Below are 20,816 nucleotides of genomic sequence, written 5' to 3' on the forward strand. Positions count from 1 at the left end.
CTTGTGTTCTCTCTCTCTCAAATAAATAAAATCTTAAAAAAAAAAGTTCTCATCACAAGAAAAAAAATTTGTAACTCTGTGTGGTGATGGATGTTAACTAGACTTATTGAGGTGATTATTTCACAATATATACAAATATTGAATCATTATGCTGTCCACCTGAAACTATTATGTGTCAATTATATCACAATAAGAAATTATAGGTACACAAACCATAAGACCCAGCCATTCACTCCTAGGTGTTTATCCAAGAGAAATGAAAACACATCCACACCAAGACTTGTAAAACAAACATTCACAGCAGCTTTATTTGGGATAGTTGCTAAATAACCTAAGTGTCCATCAAGAGGTGAGAACAAATTATGATATATATATATTTTTTTTTGTTGAGATATAATTGACATGTAATATTGTATAAGTTTAAAGTGTACAATGTGTTGATTTGATATGTATGTATTACAACATGATTACCACCATAGCTTTAGCTAAAACTTCCATCACATCACATAATTATCATTTCTTTTTTGTGGTGAGAACATTGAAGATCTAGTCTCTTAGCAATTTTGAAGTATATAATACAGTATTGTTGAGTATAATCACTATGTTATGCATTAGATCTCCAGAATTTATCTAATAGTTGTATTGGTAGCAAAGGAAAAAAGCTAGTGAAACAAATGCTAAGTGAATGGATTCCTATTCTAAAACTGTCCTCACTCTCTGACTTTTGCTGGCCCTTGCCTCCTCTGGCAATGTTAGCCAAGCATGCTATTAGATTGAATAGATCCAAGATATATGCAGATGACAATTCCTTCTCATTCAATTTCATGAGGCTACACAAGGAACAGTTCACCTGCTTAAGAGTGCCTTGAAAGCAATGTTGCATTAACTACAAAAAGTACAGAGAATATAACAGAATGTAAATAGATTTGTGAGGAAATTTTCCATGTCTTTTGGTTACTTTTTTTACCCCACCTATTCTAACAGAAATTTGAGGAAGTATACAAATCAAATTGTAAATTAAAGAAAAAAGTCCTGCTAAGTTAAATGAGAATACTCAAGCTAAATATAGTTACTGCAACTGAAATTTTTTCTCTGAAATTGTAGGCAGCTAAGTTCTAAAGGAAAATATTCTAAGTTAGGTAGCTATTACAGAGGGGTATCCTCTATTTCTCTGGCTTCGTGTGCCCATGCAGTATTTCAGCTAGAAGAATACTCTTGGCCTCTCTTTTCTCCAATCACTTCACCATAGGAAGAACAACTGACTTGATTAGTACTTTTGATTAGTACATTAATAAATACATTGGCATCTTCTAGGCTCCCTACAGAGAAGGTTAACACTAGTCAGTTCTACTCTGTGATAAGAAGCTAGTGCCTTCAGGGAGGCCTGAGGTTGCCCAACTTTGCCTATAACAGGATAAGGAAGTTTGATTTTAAGGTGAAGTATTAAGAAGTCCAGTCTAGACATCAAAATCATGCCCTCCAATACAGCTTTTATAGTAATTAGCCAGCACTTTTTATTTCCAGTTTTGATCTGTGTATATTTCTCAATGGATTCTGCCAAATTTTTATGTCAGGCTTGCAAAACAGAAATAAATTGACTCTATCTCAGAAGTTCACAGTTTGGTTGGGGAGACAAACAAGTTAACTAGCATTTACAGAACAGTATGATAAGTCTGTAATAGAGGTAAATACAAGGTATTGTGGAAGTACACAGAGCAGGAGCTTCTTAGCCTCAGTAGGGAGGGGTCAGAGAAGAACCAGAAGTGACCTGAGTTGAGTCTTTAAAGTAGGAGTTTGCTGGATGGAGAAGAAAATGTTCTAGGCAGGAATGATCAAACAAGGTAGCAAAGTAGGATAACATTAGGAGAAAAAAATGCTATGAAATATTTAAAGATTTACTTATTATTTAGCTGTAAATCATTAGAGGCTCATGTCTTAATATAGCGAATTATTTTTGCATTCCTGAAATAAAATCTATTTGGGTCATGGTACATTCAACTTTAAAAGTGCTGTTGTATTCAATATGTTAATGTTTTATTTAGTATTTCTGCATTGATTTCATTATTAATTGGTCTTTTGTTTTTTCTTTTCTTCTGCTATTCCTCACTAATTTGGTTTCATAGCTATTTTAGCCTTGTATAATGAGTTATAAGTTTTCCATCTTTTTCAAAGTTCTGTAAATAACATTGTTTCTAAAAGTTTTGATAGAATCCATGTCTTAAAACATCCTGACCTAGAGGTGCCTGGGTGGCTCAGTAGGTTAAAAGCATCCAACTCTTGATTTCAGCTCAGGTCATGATCTCAGAGTCATGAGATCAAGCTCCACATCAGGCTCCATGCTCACTGTAGAGTCTGCTTCTCTCTTTCCTTTTCCCTCTGCCCCTCCCCATGGTCTCTCTCCCTCTCTCAAATAAATAAATAAATACATAAATAAAATATAAAAAAAAATCTTGACCTAGTGCCTTTTTCAGAGGTAGAACTGTCTGGTAACATGTCCCATTTCTTCCTTTGATCAGTTCAAGTTTTCTGCCACTTCTTGTATCAATTTTCATAATTTATATTTCTTAAATAATATCCTATGTTATCAAAATTTCTGCTTTATTGATAGGTTAAACTTCGAGTATTCTTGTAATTTTTAAACTTCTTGGATATTTATATGCATCTGTTAATTCCATTTTTTTTTTTTGCATTTTCAGCTGTTTTCTCTTTCTTCAGTTTTGCAAGAGGATTATTTGTCCTGTTAGTATTTTCAGTGAACTAGCTGTTGATCTTATTTATCTTAGTTGACCTTTCAAATGTATCAGACACACACTTTCTTTTTCATCACTTGGCTCTAAGTGACATAAAATTCTTATGAAAAAGAAGTTATGGGAAATGATAGTAATTCACAGGAAAGGGGAGCCCTCTGGAGGCTGAAATTTCAAAGTTTAGTGTTTATTAAGATTGCACTCAATACTCAAAATTAATAAAATGGCCACCAATAAGAAGAGAATAAGAAAAAAAATCAATTTTTAATAACAGTACATAAAACACAAATAAATTTAATAAGAAACACGAGATGTTTCTTATATATACCATATCATCATGTAATCATAGGTAGTACTCATAGGGTACTTACTATGTGCTAAGTATTGTTTTAAGCACTTTAGATATATTAACCCATTTAATTTTCATGATAACTCTAGGAGGCACTATTATTATCATCCCCCATATTATAGGAGGGGGAAATAAAGAACAAGTACACAAAGGTGAAAGAACATGCTACATGGCTAGTAAATGGCATAGCTGAGTTTGGAACCCAGGCAGTTGATTCTTGTGTGTATGAACTAAAGCATAGTGCTCTATTAAAGTGTAAACACACACACACACACACACACACACACACAAATACACAGAAGTTGTAAAATTGGGCGCTTGGGTGGCTTACTTGGTTAAGTGTCTGCCTTTGGCTTAGGTCATGATCCCAGGATCCTGGGATCAAGCCCTGAGTTGGTCTCCCTGTTCAGCGAGGAGCCTGCTTCTCCCTCTCCCTGGGCTGCTCCCCCTGCTTGTGCTCTCTCTGTCAAATAAATAAATGAAATCTTTGAAAAAAAAAATTGGGCGCTTGGGTGGCTCAGTTGGTTAAGCATCTGCCTTGGGTTCAGGTCATGACCCCAGAGTCCCCAGAATCGAGTCCCACATTGGGCTCCTGGCTCAGCGGGGAGTCTGCTTTTCCCTCTGACCCTTCCCCCTCTCCTGCTTTCTCTCTCTCCCTCTCTATCTACTATAAATAAATAAATAAAATCTTAAAAAACATATATTAAAAAAAAGAAATTATAAAATTATAAAATCTTTGGGAAAAATGGCAGAAGACTTGAAAAAATGGAAAACCATATTAAGTTCTCTGATTCTGAAGACTGCATATTAAAATGAGTCAATTCTCCAAATTAATCTATTGCTTTTATTTCATCTCAATCAGAATCCCAGTAAAAGAAAATGAGGGATCTTGACAAAATATTTCTTTTTTTTTTTTTTAAGAATAAACCTTAGAGGGGTGCCTGGATGGCTCAGTCAGAGGAACATGTAGCGCTTGGTTTCGAGGTCATGAGTTCAAGCCCCATGTTGGGTATAGAGATTACTTAAATAAATACAAAAATAAATAAACTTTAAAAAAAGAATAAACCTTGGGCACCTGGGTGGCTCAGTTGGTTGGGCGACTGCCTTCGACTCAGGTCGTGATCCTGGAGTCCTGGGATCAAGTCCCACATTGGGCTCCCTGCTCGGCGGGGAGTCTGCTTCTCCCTCTGACCTTCTTCCCTCTCATGCTCTCTATCTCTCATTCTCTCTCTCTCTCAAATAAGTAAATAAAATCTTTAAAAAAAAAAAAAGAATAAACCTTAAAGGGTAGCTAGGAATATATTTTTTTAAAGAAGAGTACTGGGGGCACCTGAGAGGCTCAGTCAGTGAAGCGTCCAACTCTTGACTTCAGCTTAGGTCATGATCTTGTGGGCCTGAGATCGAGTGCCAAGACGGGCTCCAGTGCTCAGTGTGGAGTCTGCTTGTTCCTCTCCCTCTGCTCCTCCCCCCACTTGCTCGCTCTCTCTCTCTCAAATAAATAAATAAATAAAATCTTTAAAAATTTTTTAAAGTAAAAAAAATAAGAGTAGTGAATGAGACTGCTGCCCAGAAATTAAAACTTTAATAATTAAAACAGTGTTGGGGCGCCTGGGTGGCTCAGTTGTTAAGCGTCTGCCTTTGGCTCAGGTCATGATCCCAGGGTCCTGGGATCGAGCCCCATGTCAGGCTCCCTGCTCAGCAGGAAGCCTGCTTCTCCCTCTCCCACTCCCCTGCTTGTGTTCCCTCTCTTGCTGTGTCTCTCTCTGTCAAATAAATAAATAAAATCTTTAAATAATAATAAGAAGAATTAAAATAGTGTAAATAAATAAAAACAGCTCAGGAGTAAGTCATCAATAGAATAAATTAAAAATCTGGAAAGCTTAGTTTACATATATAATAATTTATATATGGACATATATGATAAAGACGTAATTTAAACCAGAAGAGAAAATCAATAAATAATTCATTCAACTATATAAGAAAAATATTAAATTATAAACCTATTACATGCCTTACACACATGTATAGAAACACACACACATGCACAGACACATAATCCCAGAGATTCTAAATGTAAAGAATGACATGATAAAAACAGTAGAAGAAAATATATTTGAGCATCTGTATAATTTTGGGGATAGAGGTGACCTTTCTAAAATGACCCAAAAAGCAGAGACGATAAGGAAAGAGAATGATAAATTTGGCTACAGAAAAATGAAAAACAAAAATTGAAAAATTACTCTCAATTTTCTTTCTACCTGCTGATTTTAAGTAACATAAAAACTTGTTTGTTAAAGGTGTGTGGCACGGGTGTTCTTAAGTGTATAATAATACAGACTTGAACCTAATGCTGCCTAAGATATTTTATCAGAATGGGAGGGTTTGTTTTCTTTCTACCTAAATACTATGTGTGAGGATGAGTCACATCCTAAAGTGCTGTTATTCTTGGTGGCCAATAAACCTCTCATGACTTTCAACCTCAAAAAGTATGTTCTTTTTTTTTAAAAGATTTTATTTATTTGACAGAGAGAGACAGTGACAGAGGGAACACAAGCAGGGGGAGTGGGAGAGGGAGAAGCAGGCTTCCTCCCGCGGAGCAGGGAGCCTGATGCCGGGCTCCATCCCAGGACCCTGGAACCATGACCTGAGCCAAAGGCAGATGCTTAATGACTGAACCACCCAGGCGCCCCTCAAAAAGTATGTTCTTAACAGACATTTACTCATTCATTCAGCTCATATTCAGTAACTACGATGACCAAGGTATAGAGCTGGGATATACTGGGGGGCCAAAATTCTGAAGCCCTAGGTAGTATAGTAGAAAGAACCCTCGATTAGAACTCTTGAGTTAGAGCTTGGGTCATATTGGAGTATTTCTGCCCTTTGGCAGGTCACTTGATCTCTCTGAGCCTCAGTTTTCTTATCTGTTAGTAAAGTGTAATAATACCTTGGAGAATTACTATGAAGATTAGAACCAAACAAAAAAACAAACATCTATTGAGCTCTTGTTCTTTGTCAGGTTAACATATTTGAAAGAGTGCTTATAAAATTCTACACAAAAATATGTTACTTTCACATAATGAGTTCCCTGTTCTAAAGGAGGTAAAAATAGAGAAAGGGCAAAAAAGCATATACATACATTATAATATCAAAATTTGTAAGTGAGAAAAAGCCCACTAGGGGGAAAAAAAAGGGAAAGATCAAAGATCGGCTGGGAAGCTTGGTTTGGGCTTGAAAATGGGTGGGTATTTGGACCTCTAGAGACGCACGAGAAGATTAACATAGAGGGGATGATATGAATGGGAGCAAAGAGAAGAGAAGAAAGTAAAGAGAGTATGCAGAGAACAGCAGTACTTTAATATGAGTGTAGGGTGGATGAAGGTCGGCAGTAGCTGGAAAAAGTTTGAAGCCAGACACAGAGAGACCTGAAGGCCAAAATCAGCAGTCTGGACTTGAAACCTTAGGGAATAAAGAGTTGTGTAAAATGTACGCCAAGACTTTGGCATAAGACTGACTTGGATTTGAATTGGCTCCTCACATCCTAGCTATAGAGTTTTGACCAAGACACTTAACCTCTCTAAGCTTCAGTTTCTCATCTATATGATGGAGATTAAATACTAACTTAAGTTCCAAGCATAGTATCTTGTAAATAAAAAATGCTTGATGCAGCATAGTTATTGTGTATGGGCACTGGTTGACTACTGAAGGACTTTGATGAGAGTAGTTGACATAATCTAAATTCTACAGCACAATGCATACTAAAGTAGAAGCTGGGAGAACAGTTAGGAGAAAATTACGGGAGTCCTAGGGGATACAGATAAGTTAAAAAACAGAAGGATCAAAGTAAGAGTTTTAAAGAATATTTTAAGATAGAATATAATTAAGTACTTTTTAGACACAGAGAGAACCCATTGTAGGGGAAAGAATGAAGACACATAGAGGAAATAACCTGTGAACTAAATTCTGGAGCTGGTGAGTGGGGATGAAATAAAGAATCCAGAGGAAACAGTACTCTTTGCTTGATTTCTTGTCTGTTTTATTCTGTGATACAGAATGCATTCTTAGCAGCAGCATAAATAATTTGGAAAATAGGGTAGGGCATAAATATTGGAAGAGATTAGTCTTGGAAAGAAAGAAGAATATTTATCCACAGAAAGAAGTAAGAAAATGCCAAATGAGACTATATGGACATTTTGATATAAAAAGAGAAAAGTGAAGGAACACAATTTCTCATTCAAGAAGGTGAAGTCATCTCCAGGGAATGGGGTAAGTTATATATATATGACTAGAAGAGTGTGGATATCGTTTAGTCTTTAATCAGTTAAGATCAGGATTTCTCAACCTTCGTACTATTGATATTTTGGGCTGGATAATTCTTATTTAAGGGTGGTGGTAGACTTTCCTCTTAATTTTAGGATGTTCATAGCAGGATCCTGGCATCTGCTAATTAGATGCCAGTAGCAATCCTTCCCCCAGTTATGACAACCAAAAATGTCTCCAGATATGCCCAAATGCCCTCTAGGAGGCAAAATCACCTCAAACGAGAACCACTGGTCTAGCTGTTGGAATATGACAAGGAGTCTAAAGATACGGACATTGTCTTGAGACTCTCACATTCAGAAGATTGCTGGCACATACAGACTCTCTCTCTCATATATATATTTATTTTCTAGGTGCAGAACAGGTGAGAAATCAGGAAGCTAGAAAACTAAAGAGAAAGATATTTAAAAGAGAAGGTGCTCTGTGTTGCGATGAGCACTGGGTGTTATACGCAACTAATGAATCGTTGAACACTACATAAAAAACCAATGATGTACTATATGCTGACTAACTGAACATAATAAAAAATAAACAAATTAAAAAATAACTTATAAAAAAATAAATAAGGGCGCCTGGGTGGCTCAGACGTTAAGCGTCTGGCTTCTGCTCAGGTCGTGATCCCAAGGTCCTAGGATTGAGCCCCACATCGGGCTCCATGCTCTGTGGGAAGCCTGCTTCTCCCTTACCCACTCCCCCTGCTTGTGTTCCCTCTCTTGCTGTGTCTCTGTCAAATAAATAAAATCTTTAAAAAAATATAAATAAATAGGGCACCTGGGTGGCTCAGTTGGTTAAGCGACTGCCTTCGGCTCAGGTCATGATCCTGGAGTCCCGGGATCAAGTCCTACATCGGGCTTCCTGCTCAGCAGGTAGTCTGCTTCTCCCTCTGACCCTCTTCCCTCTTGTGCTTTCTATCTCTCGTTCTCTCTCTCTCAAATAAATAAATAAAATCTTTAAAAATAAATAAATAAATAAATAAATAAATAAGTAAATAAAAGAGAAGGTGCTCAATAGTATTAGATATTACTGTTTCTGGGTACTTTTTTCTCTTTTTTCCTATAAGAGACAACACAAGTTGCTAATCTGCTAAGTTTGTACATACCAAGCACGTAGTAGGTGTTCAAAAATTATTTGTTAAATTTATTTACATTGTGAGGTATGAGATTGGTCTAAATTCAAAATATGAAGTTGTGAGAATTACTGTTTATGAAACAACATTAAGACTTCTTTTGGAGAGAAAGAAGTCCCTGCCCCTGCTCATTCTCTCTGTCTCTCTAGTAAAAATAAATAAGTAATTTTTAAAAAGACTTCTTTTGGAGAGAAAAAGAGAAATAGTTTTTCCATCTTGTATAAGGATGATATTGGCTACCCTGGATATTGGTGATTTGTTATAACTTATTAGAGTTTGAATTTGCAGTTTAGACCTTAGGAAGTTATTTATTTTATAAGTTGGTTCATTTTCTATTAGGTACACAGTGGTGGTGTTATGCTTTTGTGGTTCAAACAGCTAGATTTCCCACAGGTGTAGTTAACCTGCTGAAATATCTAAATGAGATATTTACTCAATTATTCTGTATCTCTACAACTTACTTGTTAAAACAATAAAGCATTATTTCCTTTAAGCTCCCATAACTCTTATGACATTAATTTCCTCAGGGAATAATTAGTTTTTATGTAAATGTCTTATTTCCCCTGCCACACTGACAGAGTAGAGTCATTTGCTCTCCCCAACTAGCATAGTTCCTTGCACATAATATGTGCTCAAAAATAATTGATGGATGGGGCACCTGGGTGGCTTAGTCGATTAAGCGTCCAACTCTTGATTGGAGATAGGTCATGATCTCAGGGTTATGAGATCCAGCCCTTTGCTGGGCTTTGCCCTGGGTGTGGAGCCTGCTTAAGATTTTCTCTCTCCTTCTCCCTTTGCCCCTCCCCCCACCAAAGAAATTTATGGATAAATCGATGAGTGAACAATTACACCTCACTGGGTGGAAGTCAAAAGACCTATATTCCTATCCCACCTATGTTATCTTTGGCAAATGCCTTAATTTCACTGGACCATAAAATATGAGAGGTGTTAGGGTGAATGTTACCCAGGGAAATATTAAAGTATAGAGCTAGCCCTTCCATTTTTCAGAAGGAAATAGACACAAGTATAACTGTTTATTCCAGCCTAAGACTTCTTTAGGGGAACAGAGTCAAGTCTAAGCATGGATAATGTTTTTATCCTAGCCAGAAGCTTAGCTTAAGTAAATTTTTCAATATGTGTAAAAGATACAATAAACACATAAAGTATGAGGTGACTCATAATCAGAAAAATGTTTAGGGGTTCAACATGTGAAAAAGAGAAAAGTGATAGTGTTTATGGAGACAAATGTGGCAAAAATAGGCTACAATAACATCTGGATTCTGTAGTTGAAAAAAAGGTAAACTACATAAATATGAGATATTAGGCTTCCCTTATATACTTGTGAAAATTTCTTTACATGCTGATGCTACCACAGCTTGTTTCTAGCATTATTATCTAGTTTAATTAGATTAAATATGTTGTGCCAAAATGTTTGCTCTCAATCTATTACATAGTTCCTTACTGATCAAAAGATAGTATGTGAGACTACACCCATAAATTAGCAACCACAAGACAATTTACTTATGCAACACATTTGTGCAATATTATTTCATTCCATATATCCAGATTTTCTGCATAATCTGGTTCACACTAATCTGCAACTCTGTGTCAAATTGATTATCTGCCATATTTATGCCGTGTCTCCTTTGGCTGATGTGTGTGTTTGTGTGGGTAATATTTCATACACATTAATGCTTCTGCAAAAACACTAAAAACCTACATTTAATAGAAAATGCAAAAAAAATTTTTTTTTATTATTTCAAAATGACCTAGTGCCAAATTTCAAGTAGTGAATTAAATATCTATTTTAGAGCTTGCTCTAGATAAGGCATTGTGCTAGTATATACAAAGTATATATAGATAATTAGGACATGGTCCATGGCCCATGATCTCAAGAACACAGCAACCTGGTAGGAGAGGCAGGCATCAAAAAAACAATTATAATGTAAAGCATGGAAACTACCCAAAGTGGGACACTGAGAAAAACTGTAAGAGTGCCAGAAAGGTAACAACTAATTCTGAGATTATCCGTGGAAAGAGGAAACAGTTGAACTGAACCCTGTAGAATAAATAGGTTTTCAACATGTGATCAGAATACAAATAAAACAGGGCGCCTGGGTGGCTCAGTTGGTTAAGCGACTGCCTTCAGCTCAGGTCATGATCCTGGAGTCCCGGGATTGAGTCCCGCATTGGGCTCCCTGCTCAGCGGGGAGTCTGCTTCTTCCTCTGACCTTCCCCCCTCTCATGTGCTCTCTCTCTCTCATTCTCTCTCTCAAATAAATAAATAAAATCTTAAAAAAAAAAGAATACAAATAAAACAGCAAGAACAAAGACTTGGAAGTTGAAGGATCTGGGAGATGTTCAAAGAATGGCTAATGGTTCAGGGTTCCAGAATAAATGGGATCGAATAATTGTTCCATGCTAAGAATTTCAGATTTCATCCTGTATGTGATAAATTATGAAGTTTGAGCAGGGGAGTGATATTCTCAATTAGTTGTTTTAGAAATATCATCTTGGCAGCAATATACAGAATTGTCTGAAGAAAAGAAGATGGAAAATAAGAATAACCCCAGACAAGGATTCACGAGCTTCTCAAAGGCTAAAATCTGTTTTCCTTATTTTTGCATCTTCAGTGCCTAGTATTGTGCCTGGCACAAAGTATGTTCTCAGTAAACATTAAACATTATTACTCTGTCCTCAACAGCATACCATGTGAATACAACAATGAAGCTTAATATTATTATAAGGGATTTCCACAAATGTATGGAATTGATCTGGATAGTAAAGGGTTTTTCCAGCTTCCTTTATGGCTCCTCAGCTTAGTTTACATTCAAGTGTGTTTAGGGGCGCCTGGGTGGCTCAGTCGGTTAAGCGTCTGACTTGGTTTTGGCTCTGATCATGATCTCAGTGTTATAAGATCAAGCCCTGCATCAGGCTCTGCACTCAGTGTGAAGTCTGCTTGGGATTCTCTCTCCCTTTTTCTCTGCCCCTCCCTGTGTGTGCTCTTTCATTCTCTCTCTCTCTCAAATAAATAAATAAATAAGATCTTTATATTCAAGTGTGTTTAAATTTACTTCCACCTAGATACAAAATAACAGTAACATAAATAATGTGAATTAAAACTTATAGGGAAAAGTAATTGTCTTAAGATTCTTTTCATATGCATAATTTTTAAAAAATGATGCAGAAATATCTACTGAGAAAAAACACAGATGACTTAGATATATAGGTGAAATTCACTATAAATATATAAAGAAAACTACTCTTAGAAATTTCCAAAGATAAGCAGGAGGAAAATCTTTGTAAAATATATGGCAGACCAAGAACAAATATTCCTTTTAAAAAGTATATGGCCCTGGGGCACCTGGGTGGCTCAGGCATTAAGCGTCGGCCTTCGGCTCAGGTCATGATCCCAGGGTCTTGGGATCGAGCCCTGCATCAGGCTCCCTGCTCAGCAGGGAGTCTGCTTCTCCCTCTCCCACTCCCCCACTTGTGTTCCCACCTCGCTATGTCTCTCTCTGTCAAATAAATACATAAAATCTTAATAAATAAATAAATAAATAAATAAATAAATAAAATAAAGAGTATATGGCCCAGCTAAAAGCATGGACTTTGAACCAGACTACCTGGGTTTGCAATTCTGTCTCATACTTTCTAGCTTAATCTTGGGTAAGACACTTAAATTCTCAATGTCCCAGTTTTCTTACCTGTAAACTGGGATTTGTAATATAGTATCTAATTTACAAGTAGTTGCAAAATGTTTAGAATAGTGCTTGGCACAGAGTAAGTGCTCAATAAAAGTTAGCTATTTTTAAATTATTATTCTTAATGTAGCAGAAACTAGTTCTCAAAATCTGTTCTTTCCTTCTTATTTTATTTTATTTATTTTTTTTAAAGATTTTATTTATTTATTCATGAGAGACAGAGGAGGAGAGAGAGAGAGAGAAGCAGAGGGAGAAGCAGGCTCCCAAGGAGCAGGGAGCCTGATGCGGGACTCAATCCCAGGACCCTGGGATCATGACCTGAGCCGAAGGCAGACGCTTAACCATCTGAGCCACCCAGGCGCCCTCCTTCTTATTTTAATAATAGAATCTCCAAGTTGTAACTATGCACATGACAGTCCAGAATAAACAATGATTCTTCTAGCCTTTACTACAGCCAAGAGTGATCAGGTGACTAGGGCCTAACCAACGAGATGTAAGCAGAACTGTCATGTGGCAGCTTATGGGAACCTTCCTTGAGAGAAACTAGATACTTACCAGATACTCAAAATTAAATAATATGAAGCTGCTAAGGGTTGGTAAGGACAAAAAGCAATAGGAACTCTAAAACATTGCTGGTGGGAGTGTAAATTAGTACAATCACTTTGGAAAACAGTTTGCCATTATTGAATAAATGTGATGATATGTATACCCAATAATCCAGAAATTCATTCCTAAAATTATATTCCAGAAAAATGTATACGTATACTAGGATATACGTACAAGGATATTGATAGCAGCACTATTTGTAATTTGCAATGATCCAAAGGTCCATCAACAATAGAATGGATAAATAAATTGAAGTATATTTATATGATGGTGTATTCAGCAATGAAATTGAATTAACATACATACGTACAATGGCATCCACTGAACAGAAACAAGAACCAAACTAACACAAACAGCAATATTTAAAAATAAGCAAAACTGTATCATTTAGAAATGCATACTTGGATGAAACTAAAGAAAAGCAAAGCAGTGATTACCATAAAGTCAGGATTATAGTAATCTCTAGGTCTAGGAGGAGACTTCCTCAAGGGAGAGTTGTGATTAGAAAAGGAAACACAGCTTCTCAAATTCTTGTAATGCTCTGTTTCTTTACTTTGAGTGGAGGTTGCATGGATATTTCTTTAAAATAATTTTTTTAAAGATGTTATTTATTGGGGCACCTGGGTGGCTCAGATGGTTAAGCGTTTGCCTTTGGCTCAGGTCATGATCCCAGGGTCCTGGGATGGAGCCCCGCATCGGGCTCCTGGCTCAGCAGGGAGCCTGCTTCTGCCTCTCCCCCTGCTCATGCTCTCTCTCTCTCTGTCTCAAATGAATAAATAAAATCTTTAAAAAAATATTTTATTTATTTATTCATGAGAGACAGAAAGAGAGAGAGGCAGAGGGAGAGGCAGGCTCCCTGCGGAACAGGGAGCCTGATGCGGGACTCGATCCCACGATCCTGGGATCATGACCTGAGCCAAAGACAGACACTTAACTGACTGAGCCACCCAGGCACCTTTTTTAAAATAATTTTTTAAGCTATAGATTTTCTTATGTGTTTTTCTATATGAACATTATGTTTCACAATTTTAATTACAGATACATAAAGAAACATTGTGCCCTTGGCCTCTCCTCTTTTTCATTCCTTGCTCCATCTTGCTGCCTGAAACATAAATACTGCCACTTGAGACCATGAGACTAAGGACCACAACACAGGAATACTAGAGTAATGAGCTGGATGGTTAAGTCCCTGAGGCCTTTGTGGGGCACAGCTGCCATATCAGACCTGAACCTTTTACTTCCGTACCTCATTTACATGACAGAGAAATAAATTTTATATTGCTTGGAGATTTTCTGTTATCTGCATAGTCAAATCTGATAGTAACTAAAGTACCTATATACAAAATCTTCAAAAGAGAACCTGCTGAATAGAAAAATGGCCTGATCTTGCACACAGACACACACACACACACACACACACACACAATTATGCAATTAATGGGATTCATGGAAGAAGAAATCCAAAGGGCTCATGAATATCTAAAAAGTGTTTAATCTCAGTAGTAATCAGGAAAATGCAAATTAAAACAATAATGAGATAGTATTTTTCATGTGTCAGACCAGCAAACATTTTCAAAGAGCAAAATACTCACTTCTGTTGAGTATTCAGAAAAATGATCCCTCTCAGGCATTGTTAACATAAATTGCTATAAATTTTTGAAAGGTAAATTGGCACTATTAAATTTAAAATGCTCTTACCACTTACGGCAGCAAAGCAACACAAATCTATACCATAGGAATAACAGCAATAATATTTAAAACCCTATGTCTAAGAATTCTTATTGCAGCATTATTTGTCAAGATTAAAAAAAAAAAACCTGAAAACAATCTGTTAAATCCATCAGTAGCAGAATGTTTGGATAAATTACAGCATATCTTTACTATGAAATATTATGCAACTGTTAAAAACAAGTTAAATCTATATATTTTTATGTGGAACGTTGTTCGTGATGTATTGTTTAGTGAAGAAGGGTGAAAAATAAGTCACCCATTTTTATATAATTGGCCGAACTATTTTGTGTGTGCATGTCCATATAAATTTGTGTGAACGTATAACAGGTATGAAAAGTTATACCCCTGGGTGGGGGGATGGGGTAACTGGGTGATGGGCATTAAGGAGGGCACCTGATGTAGTAAACACTGGGTGTTATATGCAACTGATGAATCACTAAACTCTACCTCTGAAACTAATAATATAATATGGTAATTAATTGATTTTAAATTAAAAAAATTTAATTTAATTTAAAAAAGATACACCCCAGATTGTTAACCTTGGTTATCTGGGAATAGGGTCAGTAACAGAGATTACTTTTTCTGTATTCATCTTAGGATGGTTTTACTGGTTACAATTAGCATAACAATGTGTTACTTTTGTAATTTTTACAAAATTATTTAATTTAAAATTAGTTTTAATGAAAGGTATACATCCAAGAATGCATAGTAATGTACCTCAATGCCAGATGAACATCTTTGTATTGATTACCGCCAAACATTAAATCCGTATCAGTGAAGCAAACTGCACAAACCTGTACAAAATAGAATGAAGTCAGTAACTTGGGAGAGTAATGTAGCTTATCCACTGATGTTTCATAATTAGCATTTTGTTAGTAATTAACTAGAAAGACACCCATGTGTTAGTAAAATAAATAAATGCATGTTACTTCTTGCAATATTCTGGGAAGAAATTTAATGCCAAGTTACGTCACGGAAAGAAAGACAGGAGTTAAGAAATACAGCGACACTTCTTCCTGATCTGGTGGGTCTAGTGATTCCTAAATGAGTGTGTTTGCGAAGGGGTGGCTATCAATCAACGTGTACAATCTGCATGTCCCAATTCTATCTTCCTGCCCCTCCTCAAATGCTCTTCCGCCTTCAAGGCATGGCCAACACCTAGCCAGACACCTGAATCATGTTGGCTTCCTCCCTTTCGCTTTCGTTCTTCCTGAATCTGATGGCTAAATTCTTTGTTTTACCTTTGGAACGCTTCTGCCCTTGCCTTCCCTCTGGTCCTGTCCCGTTTGGCCAGGATCAGCTAATAACGTTAGAAGTCCAGACTCCCTGGCGTGCTCTTCCCTGCCTTTCACACCGGTTCCCTCGGGCTTCCTGCCTCTGTCCTCTGTCACTCTCCACTGAGTGCCGCAAAGGATTCGCTCAGCTGCGAGGACCCGGGAACCCCCCGGCAATGGGCAACCGCGGGCGGAAGTGCCAGGAGCCCGAGGGGCGGGGCCTCGCCTGGCTGGCCAATGCCAGCGCTGAGCCCAAGGCCAGAGGTCACATGCTCAGTAGGCGGGAATTATCTCAGTTGACGGGTACGTGGCGATTTTACTTCCGTGGCAACCCGGGGAGGCTGAAGAGAGGAGAAAGGGAAGGTGTTCTTGAGCAGAGGAGAAGAAAAGGTCAGGCAACTCCAAAATTGCTAGGGTATGGCAACTCCAAAATTGCTGGAAAACAGATCTGTGAGGCCCGGTTGATGTGGCTCTGTGGGGACAAGACCCCAGAACCAGGGTCCACGTAACCTAATGAGGCGGGAATAGAGGTTGTGAAGGGCACAGAAAGGCCAGTGGGATTTCAGCCCACTAACAAGAAGTTGTATAGATTAAACAATACGAGAAAATCTGTGAACCTTGCCTTCTCTGCGATTTTACATGGTTAAAGTGTGGTTTTTAGGCAAAGGAGTGAGGAAGGGGAGAAATCTCCATATGCCTGAGGCTGGCGAGAGGAGATGGGAAGCCAGCCCTAAAATTCGCCTTCACTCGTATGTGTCTTAGATAATCTTGGAAATAATATCCCAATATATATACCAACACTTTAAATATGTAAAATTTTTACCTCAGTGATACTTCAGTAAAACTGAGTGGAGAAAATCTTGTGCCTTACTTCTTTGGCCTTGTGCATAAGAGCCTAACCTGATTACTTATACGCATTTCCATTTTGGCCCCGATCAGGAGGTAGCACAAGAGCATTAAAATCTTTAGGAATAGGTAAGGAAAAATATTTCAGGGATTGCTGAAATTCCTGATTGATTGATTGATTATTTTTAAAATACCTTCTCTTTAGCCATGATTTTGCTTTTCTCCCTTTAACTTTAGAAATAAGGCCGATTTATCTCTTCCTATCCATCCACTATTATAGGATGGGGTCAAACACCTGTAATGCAATGAAGTAAAGTTGACAGGTGAAAGGAATTCTATGAATATATGTGATATATAGTATCTTATTTAAGTACTGTATGTTCAGCATGAATTTAAATGATTAATTTCAATACAACAGTAATTATTGTTTAAGGTAGTTGATGAGAGTGAATGAATCTGAAGCTAGTAGAAATACAGGCTTCACAAGAAAGGAAAATTTAAGATAAATGCTGACAATAACTGAATGGATTAACTAAGTAGATTGGTTGTTTTAAATTTTTTGAAATGACTTCTAGAATGATGCACAATCAGATAATGGTTTTTGAAAGCACAATATCAAGAAATGGAAATTCTAAATTAATGTTTGCCTCAAAGATCAGTGATACACTATATGGAAAAGGTATGGAAGTACAATGATTGGAAAATATTTCCAGAGAAGCAATCACCAGTAAGAAAACGCTACGTTGACATTGTTTAATTAAGAGTGAAAGAGTGAATTAAGAGTACTATGTACTCCCCATATCTGTTGATACCACAGAACCTAACAATATTAAAAAAATAATTCAGATAGCTTATTGGGTTTGTTTTCATTGGAAAGCTTATAATATCCAAAATGTCTTCTGATTCATTAATCAAATAAAGTAATTGTATTCCGGAACCAGTTTGCTCTTAGATTTTGTAATACAGTAGTTGAGTAGTTAAGAATGTTCACTCGATGATGACTGAAAATAGGAATAGATTCATAGCTAATTAATGTAGATGAGCTCTTAAGGTCTTCTGGTGCAGTACCTTCACCATAGATAAGGAAACAGGTAAACCTCAAATAAGTTTAAAATAATAATGAAACTAAGGCAGAACCATTCAGATTAAAATGTTTATTTCACTCACTAAGAACTTACTGACAAACTACCTTATGAAGACTTCTAGCTTACATCTAAATTCCCCAAAACATTTGAAGTAACTGATCAGAATGCTAAGAACTATCTGATACACTGGACTCTGTCCTAAAGTGACTCTTATAAGCTGTAATTGCTCTGGTTCTCACATAAATGAGAACCATCTTGGACTCTTTCAGGATTCTAAATTTTACCTACTGCTTCATTAGATGAATTTGTTTATTTATCAGTAATGACCCATTGACCTAGGAATACTATGTCTTAGTGGCTTTATTCCAAATGAGCTATTAGGGAATTCTAACTTCAGCCTTTTTATTTTAAATTTTTATTTGTTTTTTTTAGTAAACTCTACCCCCAACAGGGGCTTGAACTCATGACCCCAAGATCAAGAGTCACATGTTCTTCTAACTGAGCCAGTCAGGCACCCCTGGGCTTTTCATTTTTTAAGAGACTTGAATTTCCCAGATTCTTCTCCCCTGCTTCTGCACAGTTTTATGTGTGGTTATTCTGTTTCAAGACCACTTAAGAAATATGGTTATCCTGAGAAAACCACTGTACCAGTGGTTTTCTCAAACTTGAGAATTCCTGCCTCTTTTGTAACAAAATGGTCACAGAATATATATTTCAATCCACCAACCAGAAGTTGTGTGGATTAAACAATATATGAACATGTATGAAAAGTAGATGAAAAATTTTATATCAACATACATTATTTTCATATTAGATTTAAATCATAGTAATAAATGTTATTTTTATAGTAAAATTTTTTATCACTCAGTGCCTTTTTAAAAATGAATGAACCAAAGTTTTGTGATTAAGAATGGTTTTCTACTCCTTGCTTTGCTATTTTATCAACATTTAATTTTAATTTTTATATTTCCAGATATTGAAATTTGTACCGCTCTCAAAGAAAGAAGACATGTTTTCAGCATTCAAATATTGTGCAATAGACTATTTAGATGAGGTAGAGTATTATTGGATCACTAACTACTAAGAATTATGATATGAAAAGTACTACCTGCATTCACTACATGATTATGATAATTTTGCAGTAGTCCTTAGACTAATCCTTAGTCTAATTACTTGGAGATTTATTTAAAATTTCTTCCCACTTCCAATATACCTTAAAAATGCCACGTTTGGAAGGAAATTATTGACAACGTATTGTGAATCTGAAGCTGTCAGCAGAAAAAAATGGGAACTTGGCATATTTGGGCTGCTTCTATATGAACATTCTTGAGTGATCTTCCTTGAAAAGAGTCGGGGGAGAAAGCAGTCCCAGTTATCTTTATGAGAAATAACAGTAACAGCATGTATTGACCAATTGTATGGGCCAGATACTTTGGTCTTTTGATGGATTATATCATTTGATCCTTTGCTCTTTTGATGGATTATGCCATTTGATCATCATAACTACTCCAAGAGCTAGATTTTACAATTTTACAGGTTAGGAAACTGATGTCTAGAAACTTAAACAGCTTATACAAAGCTAAGATTCAAGGCCAGTACATTGTTAAGAAACTAAAATAGTCATACAACAAATCATTGTTCTTATGATCTTAATTGATAAATTAAATTTTGATTTTCTTTATAACCTTGACCTCATTACCAGGAAAAAAATTACTCCAATGTAACTAAAACTGTCCATTTTATAGGAAATAAGAAAGACATTTAGACATCTTCAGGTTTTGTATTTCTTCATAACTGTGGGAGGTAAATGTGTTATTATAACATATTCATGGTAGGGAATCAGAAGTCATTGTTAACCAAATATATTGGTCACTTCAAAATTAGTCTGTATTCAAACATCCTTAAATTTTAATCTGTGCCCATGGTATCTTAGTTTCTTGCTGGTGGATCACACCCCATGATGTAGTACAAATATGATACTGATTGATGGCATTTCTTGCAAAAGTTGTAGAATTTTGTAAAGTTCATGGAAATAGTGTTGGGGAACCACTCAACAGGTAAAGCTATTGTCAAATGAAGACCTTGCAACATGGATTAGTTACAGATAAGAGGAAGAGAATGGTTTGAATATTAAAGGAGTCAGAGATGCCTTGGGAATATTTTGGTTAAATATTTTTTAAAAATATCTTCTTTACAATCAAAGATGAAGTAATGACTAATATCATGCATATCATTATATAATACAGTTTGTGGGAAAATTTTGACAAAAAACCAGTTATGGTTACAAACTAATTATAACCAAAATTTTGTTAGCTATAAAATTTAATTTTTATCACTTTATTTCATTTTTTTAGACAAAGTATTAATCAAGCTTTTTTTCTGTTTTGCAATGAACCTTTGGTCCTCGTTTTATAGAAATTACTTTAACTCTTCTTTCTTTGTACCATTTATTCTTGAATAATTAAGACCTCTTATTTAATATGTATAACACCTTCAGCAAACATAAAACTCTTGGGAAATAATGCAGGAAACTATCATTTGTCCAAATACATAGAATAATGAAGTTTGTGGGAAGTTGAGAGTTACTGAGGAAAAGCTGCATAGAGGAGATACTGCTTAAGATGGGCCTTGAAAGATAAATAGGATTTTTTTTAATAAATAGAATTTTGATAATCTGAGAAGAATAGTGGGACATTTTTCAGAGGCACACCATAGACTATGAGGTTTAAGAAATAGTTTTATTTGTTGATTTTTTTTAAGTTAGAAACTTATTTGCTGGTTGTCACAAGTTTAATAATGCAAAGACATAGAAAACAAAATTAAGACAGCCATATTATACTGTTAAGTGAAAAAAAAGCACATTGCTAAATGGTATACTGTATAAATGATGTGATCTCATTTTTGTCAAACACATAGACACACACAGACACACACACACACACACACACACACACATATTTTAGCCTAGCCTAGAAAAGGAAGTCTGTGGAAAACATGCCAAAGTATTACTTATATTACCAGGGACCTTGAA

The 20,816-nt window shown here is 36.1% G+C and overlaps 1 protein-coding gene across 6 annotated transcripts in view; it reads left to right on the forward strand.

Annotated features, from left to right (window-relative positions):
• The first annotated feature begins 274 nt into the window (after positions 1 to 274).
• SHOC1 (shortage in chiasmata 1) overlaps positions 275 to 20,816 on the forward strand; it is a 102,984-nt gene continuing 82,442 nt past the window's right edge. For 4 of the 6 annotated variants that reach the window (XM_025888156.2, XM_073876552.1, XM_073876553.1 and 1 more), the window contains exons 1-2: positions 16,125 to 16,244; positions 18,759 to 18,839. In XM_025888156.2, the coding sequence (XP_025743941.1) occupies positions 18,795 to 18,839 (45 nt within the window). In that variant the 5' untranslated portion in view covers positions 16,125 to 16,244; positions 18,759 to 18,794. Of the gene's footprint in view, positions 350 to 16,124; positions 16,245 to 16,980; positions 17,024 to 18,758; positions 18,840 to 20,816 lie in introns of those variants that run through there. The other 2 variants (XM_073876549.1, XM_073876550.1) reach the window with 2 other exon arrangements.

The sequence above is a fragment of the Callorhinus ursinus genome, unplaced genomic scaffold (assembly GCF_003265705.2).
Source record: "Callorhinus ursinus isolate GAN/ISIS: 27379988/994484 unplaced genomic scaffold, GSC_fseal_2.0 scaffold24, whole genome shotgun sequence".
NCBI classification, from domain to species: domain Eukaryota; kingdom Metazoa; phylum Chordata; class Mammalia; order Carnivora; family Otariidae; genus Callorhinus; species Callorhinus ursinus.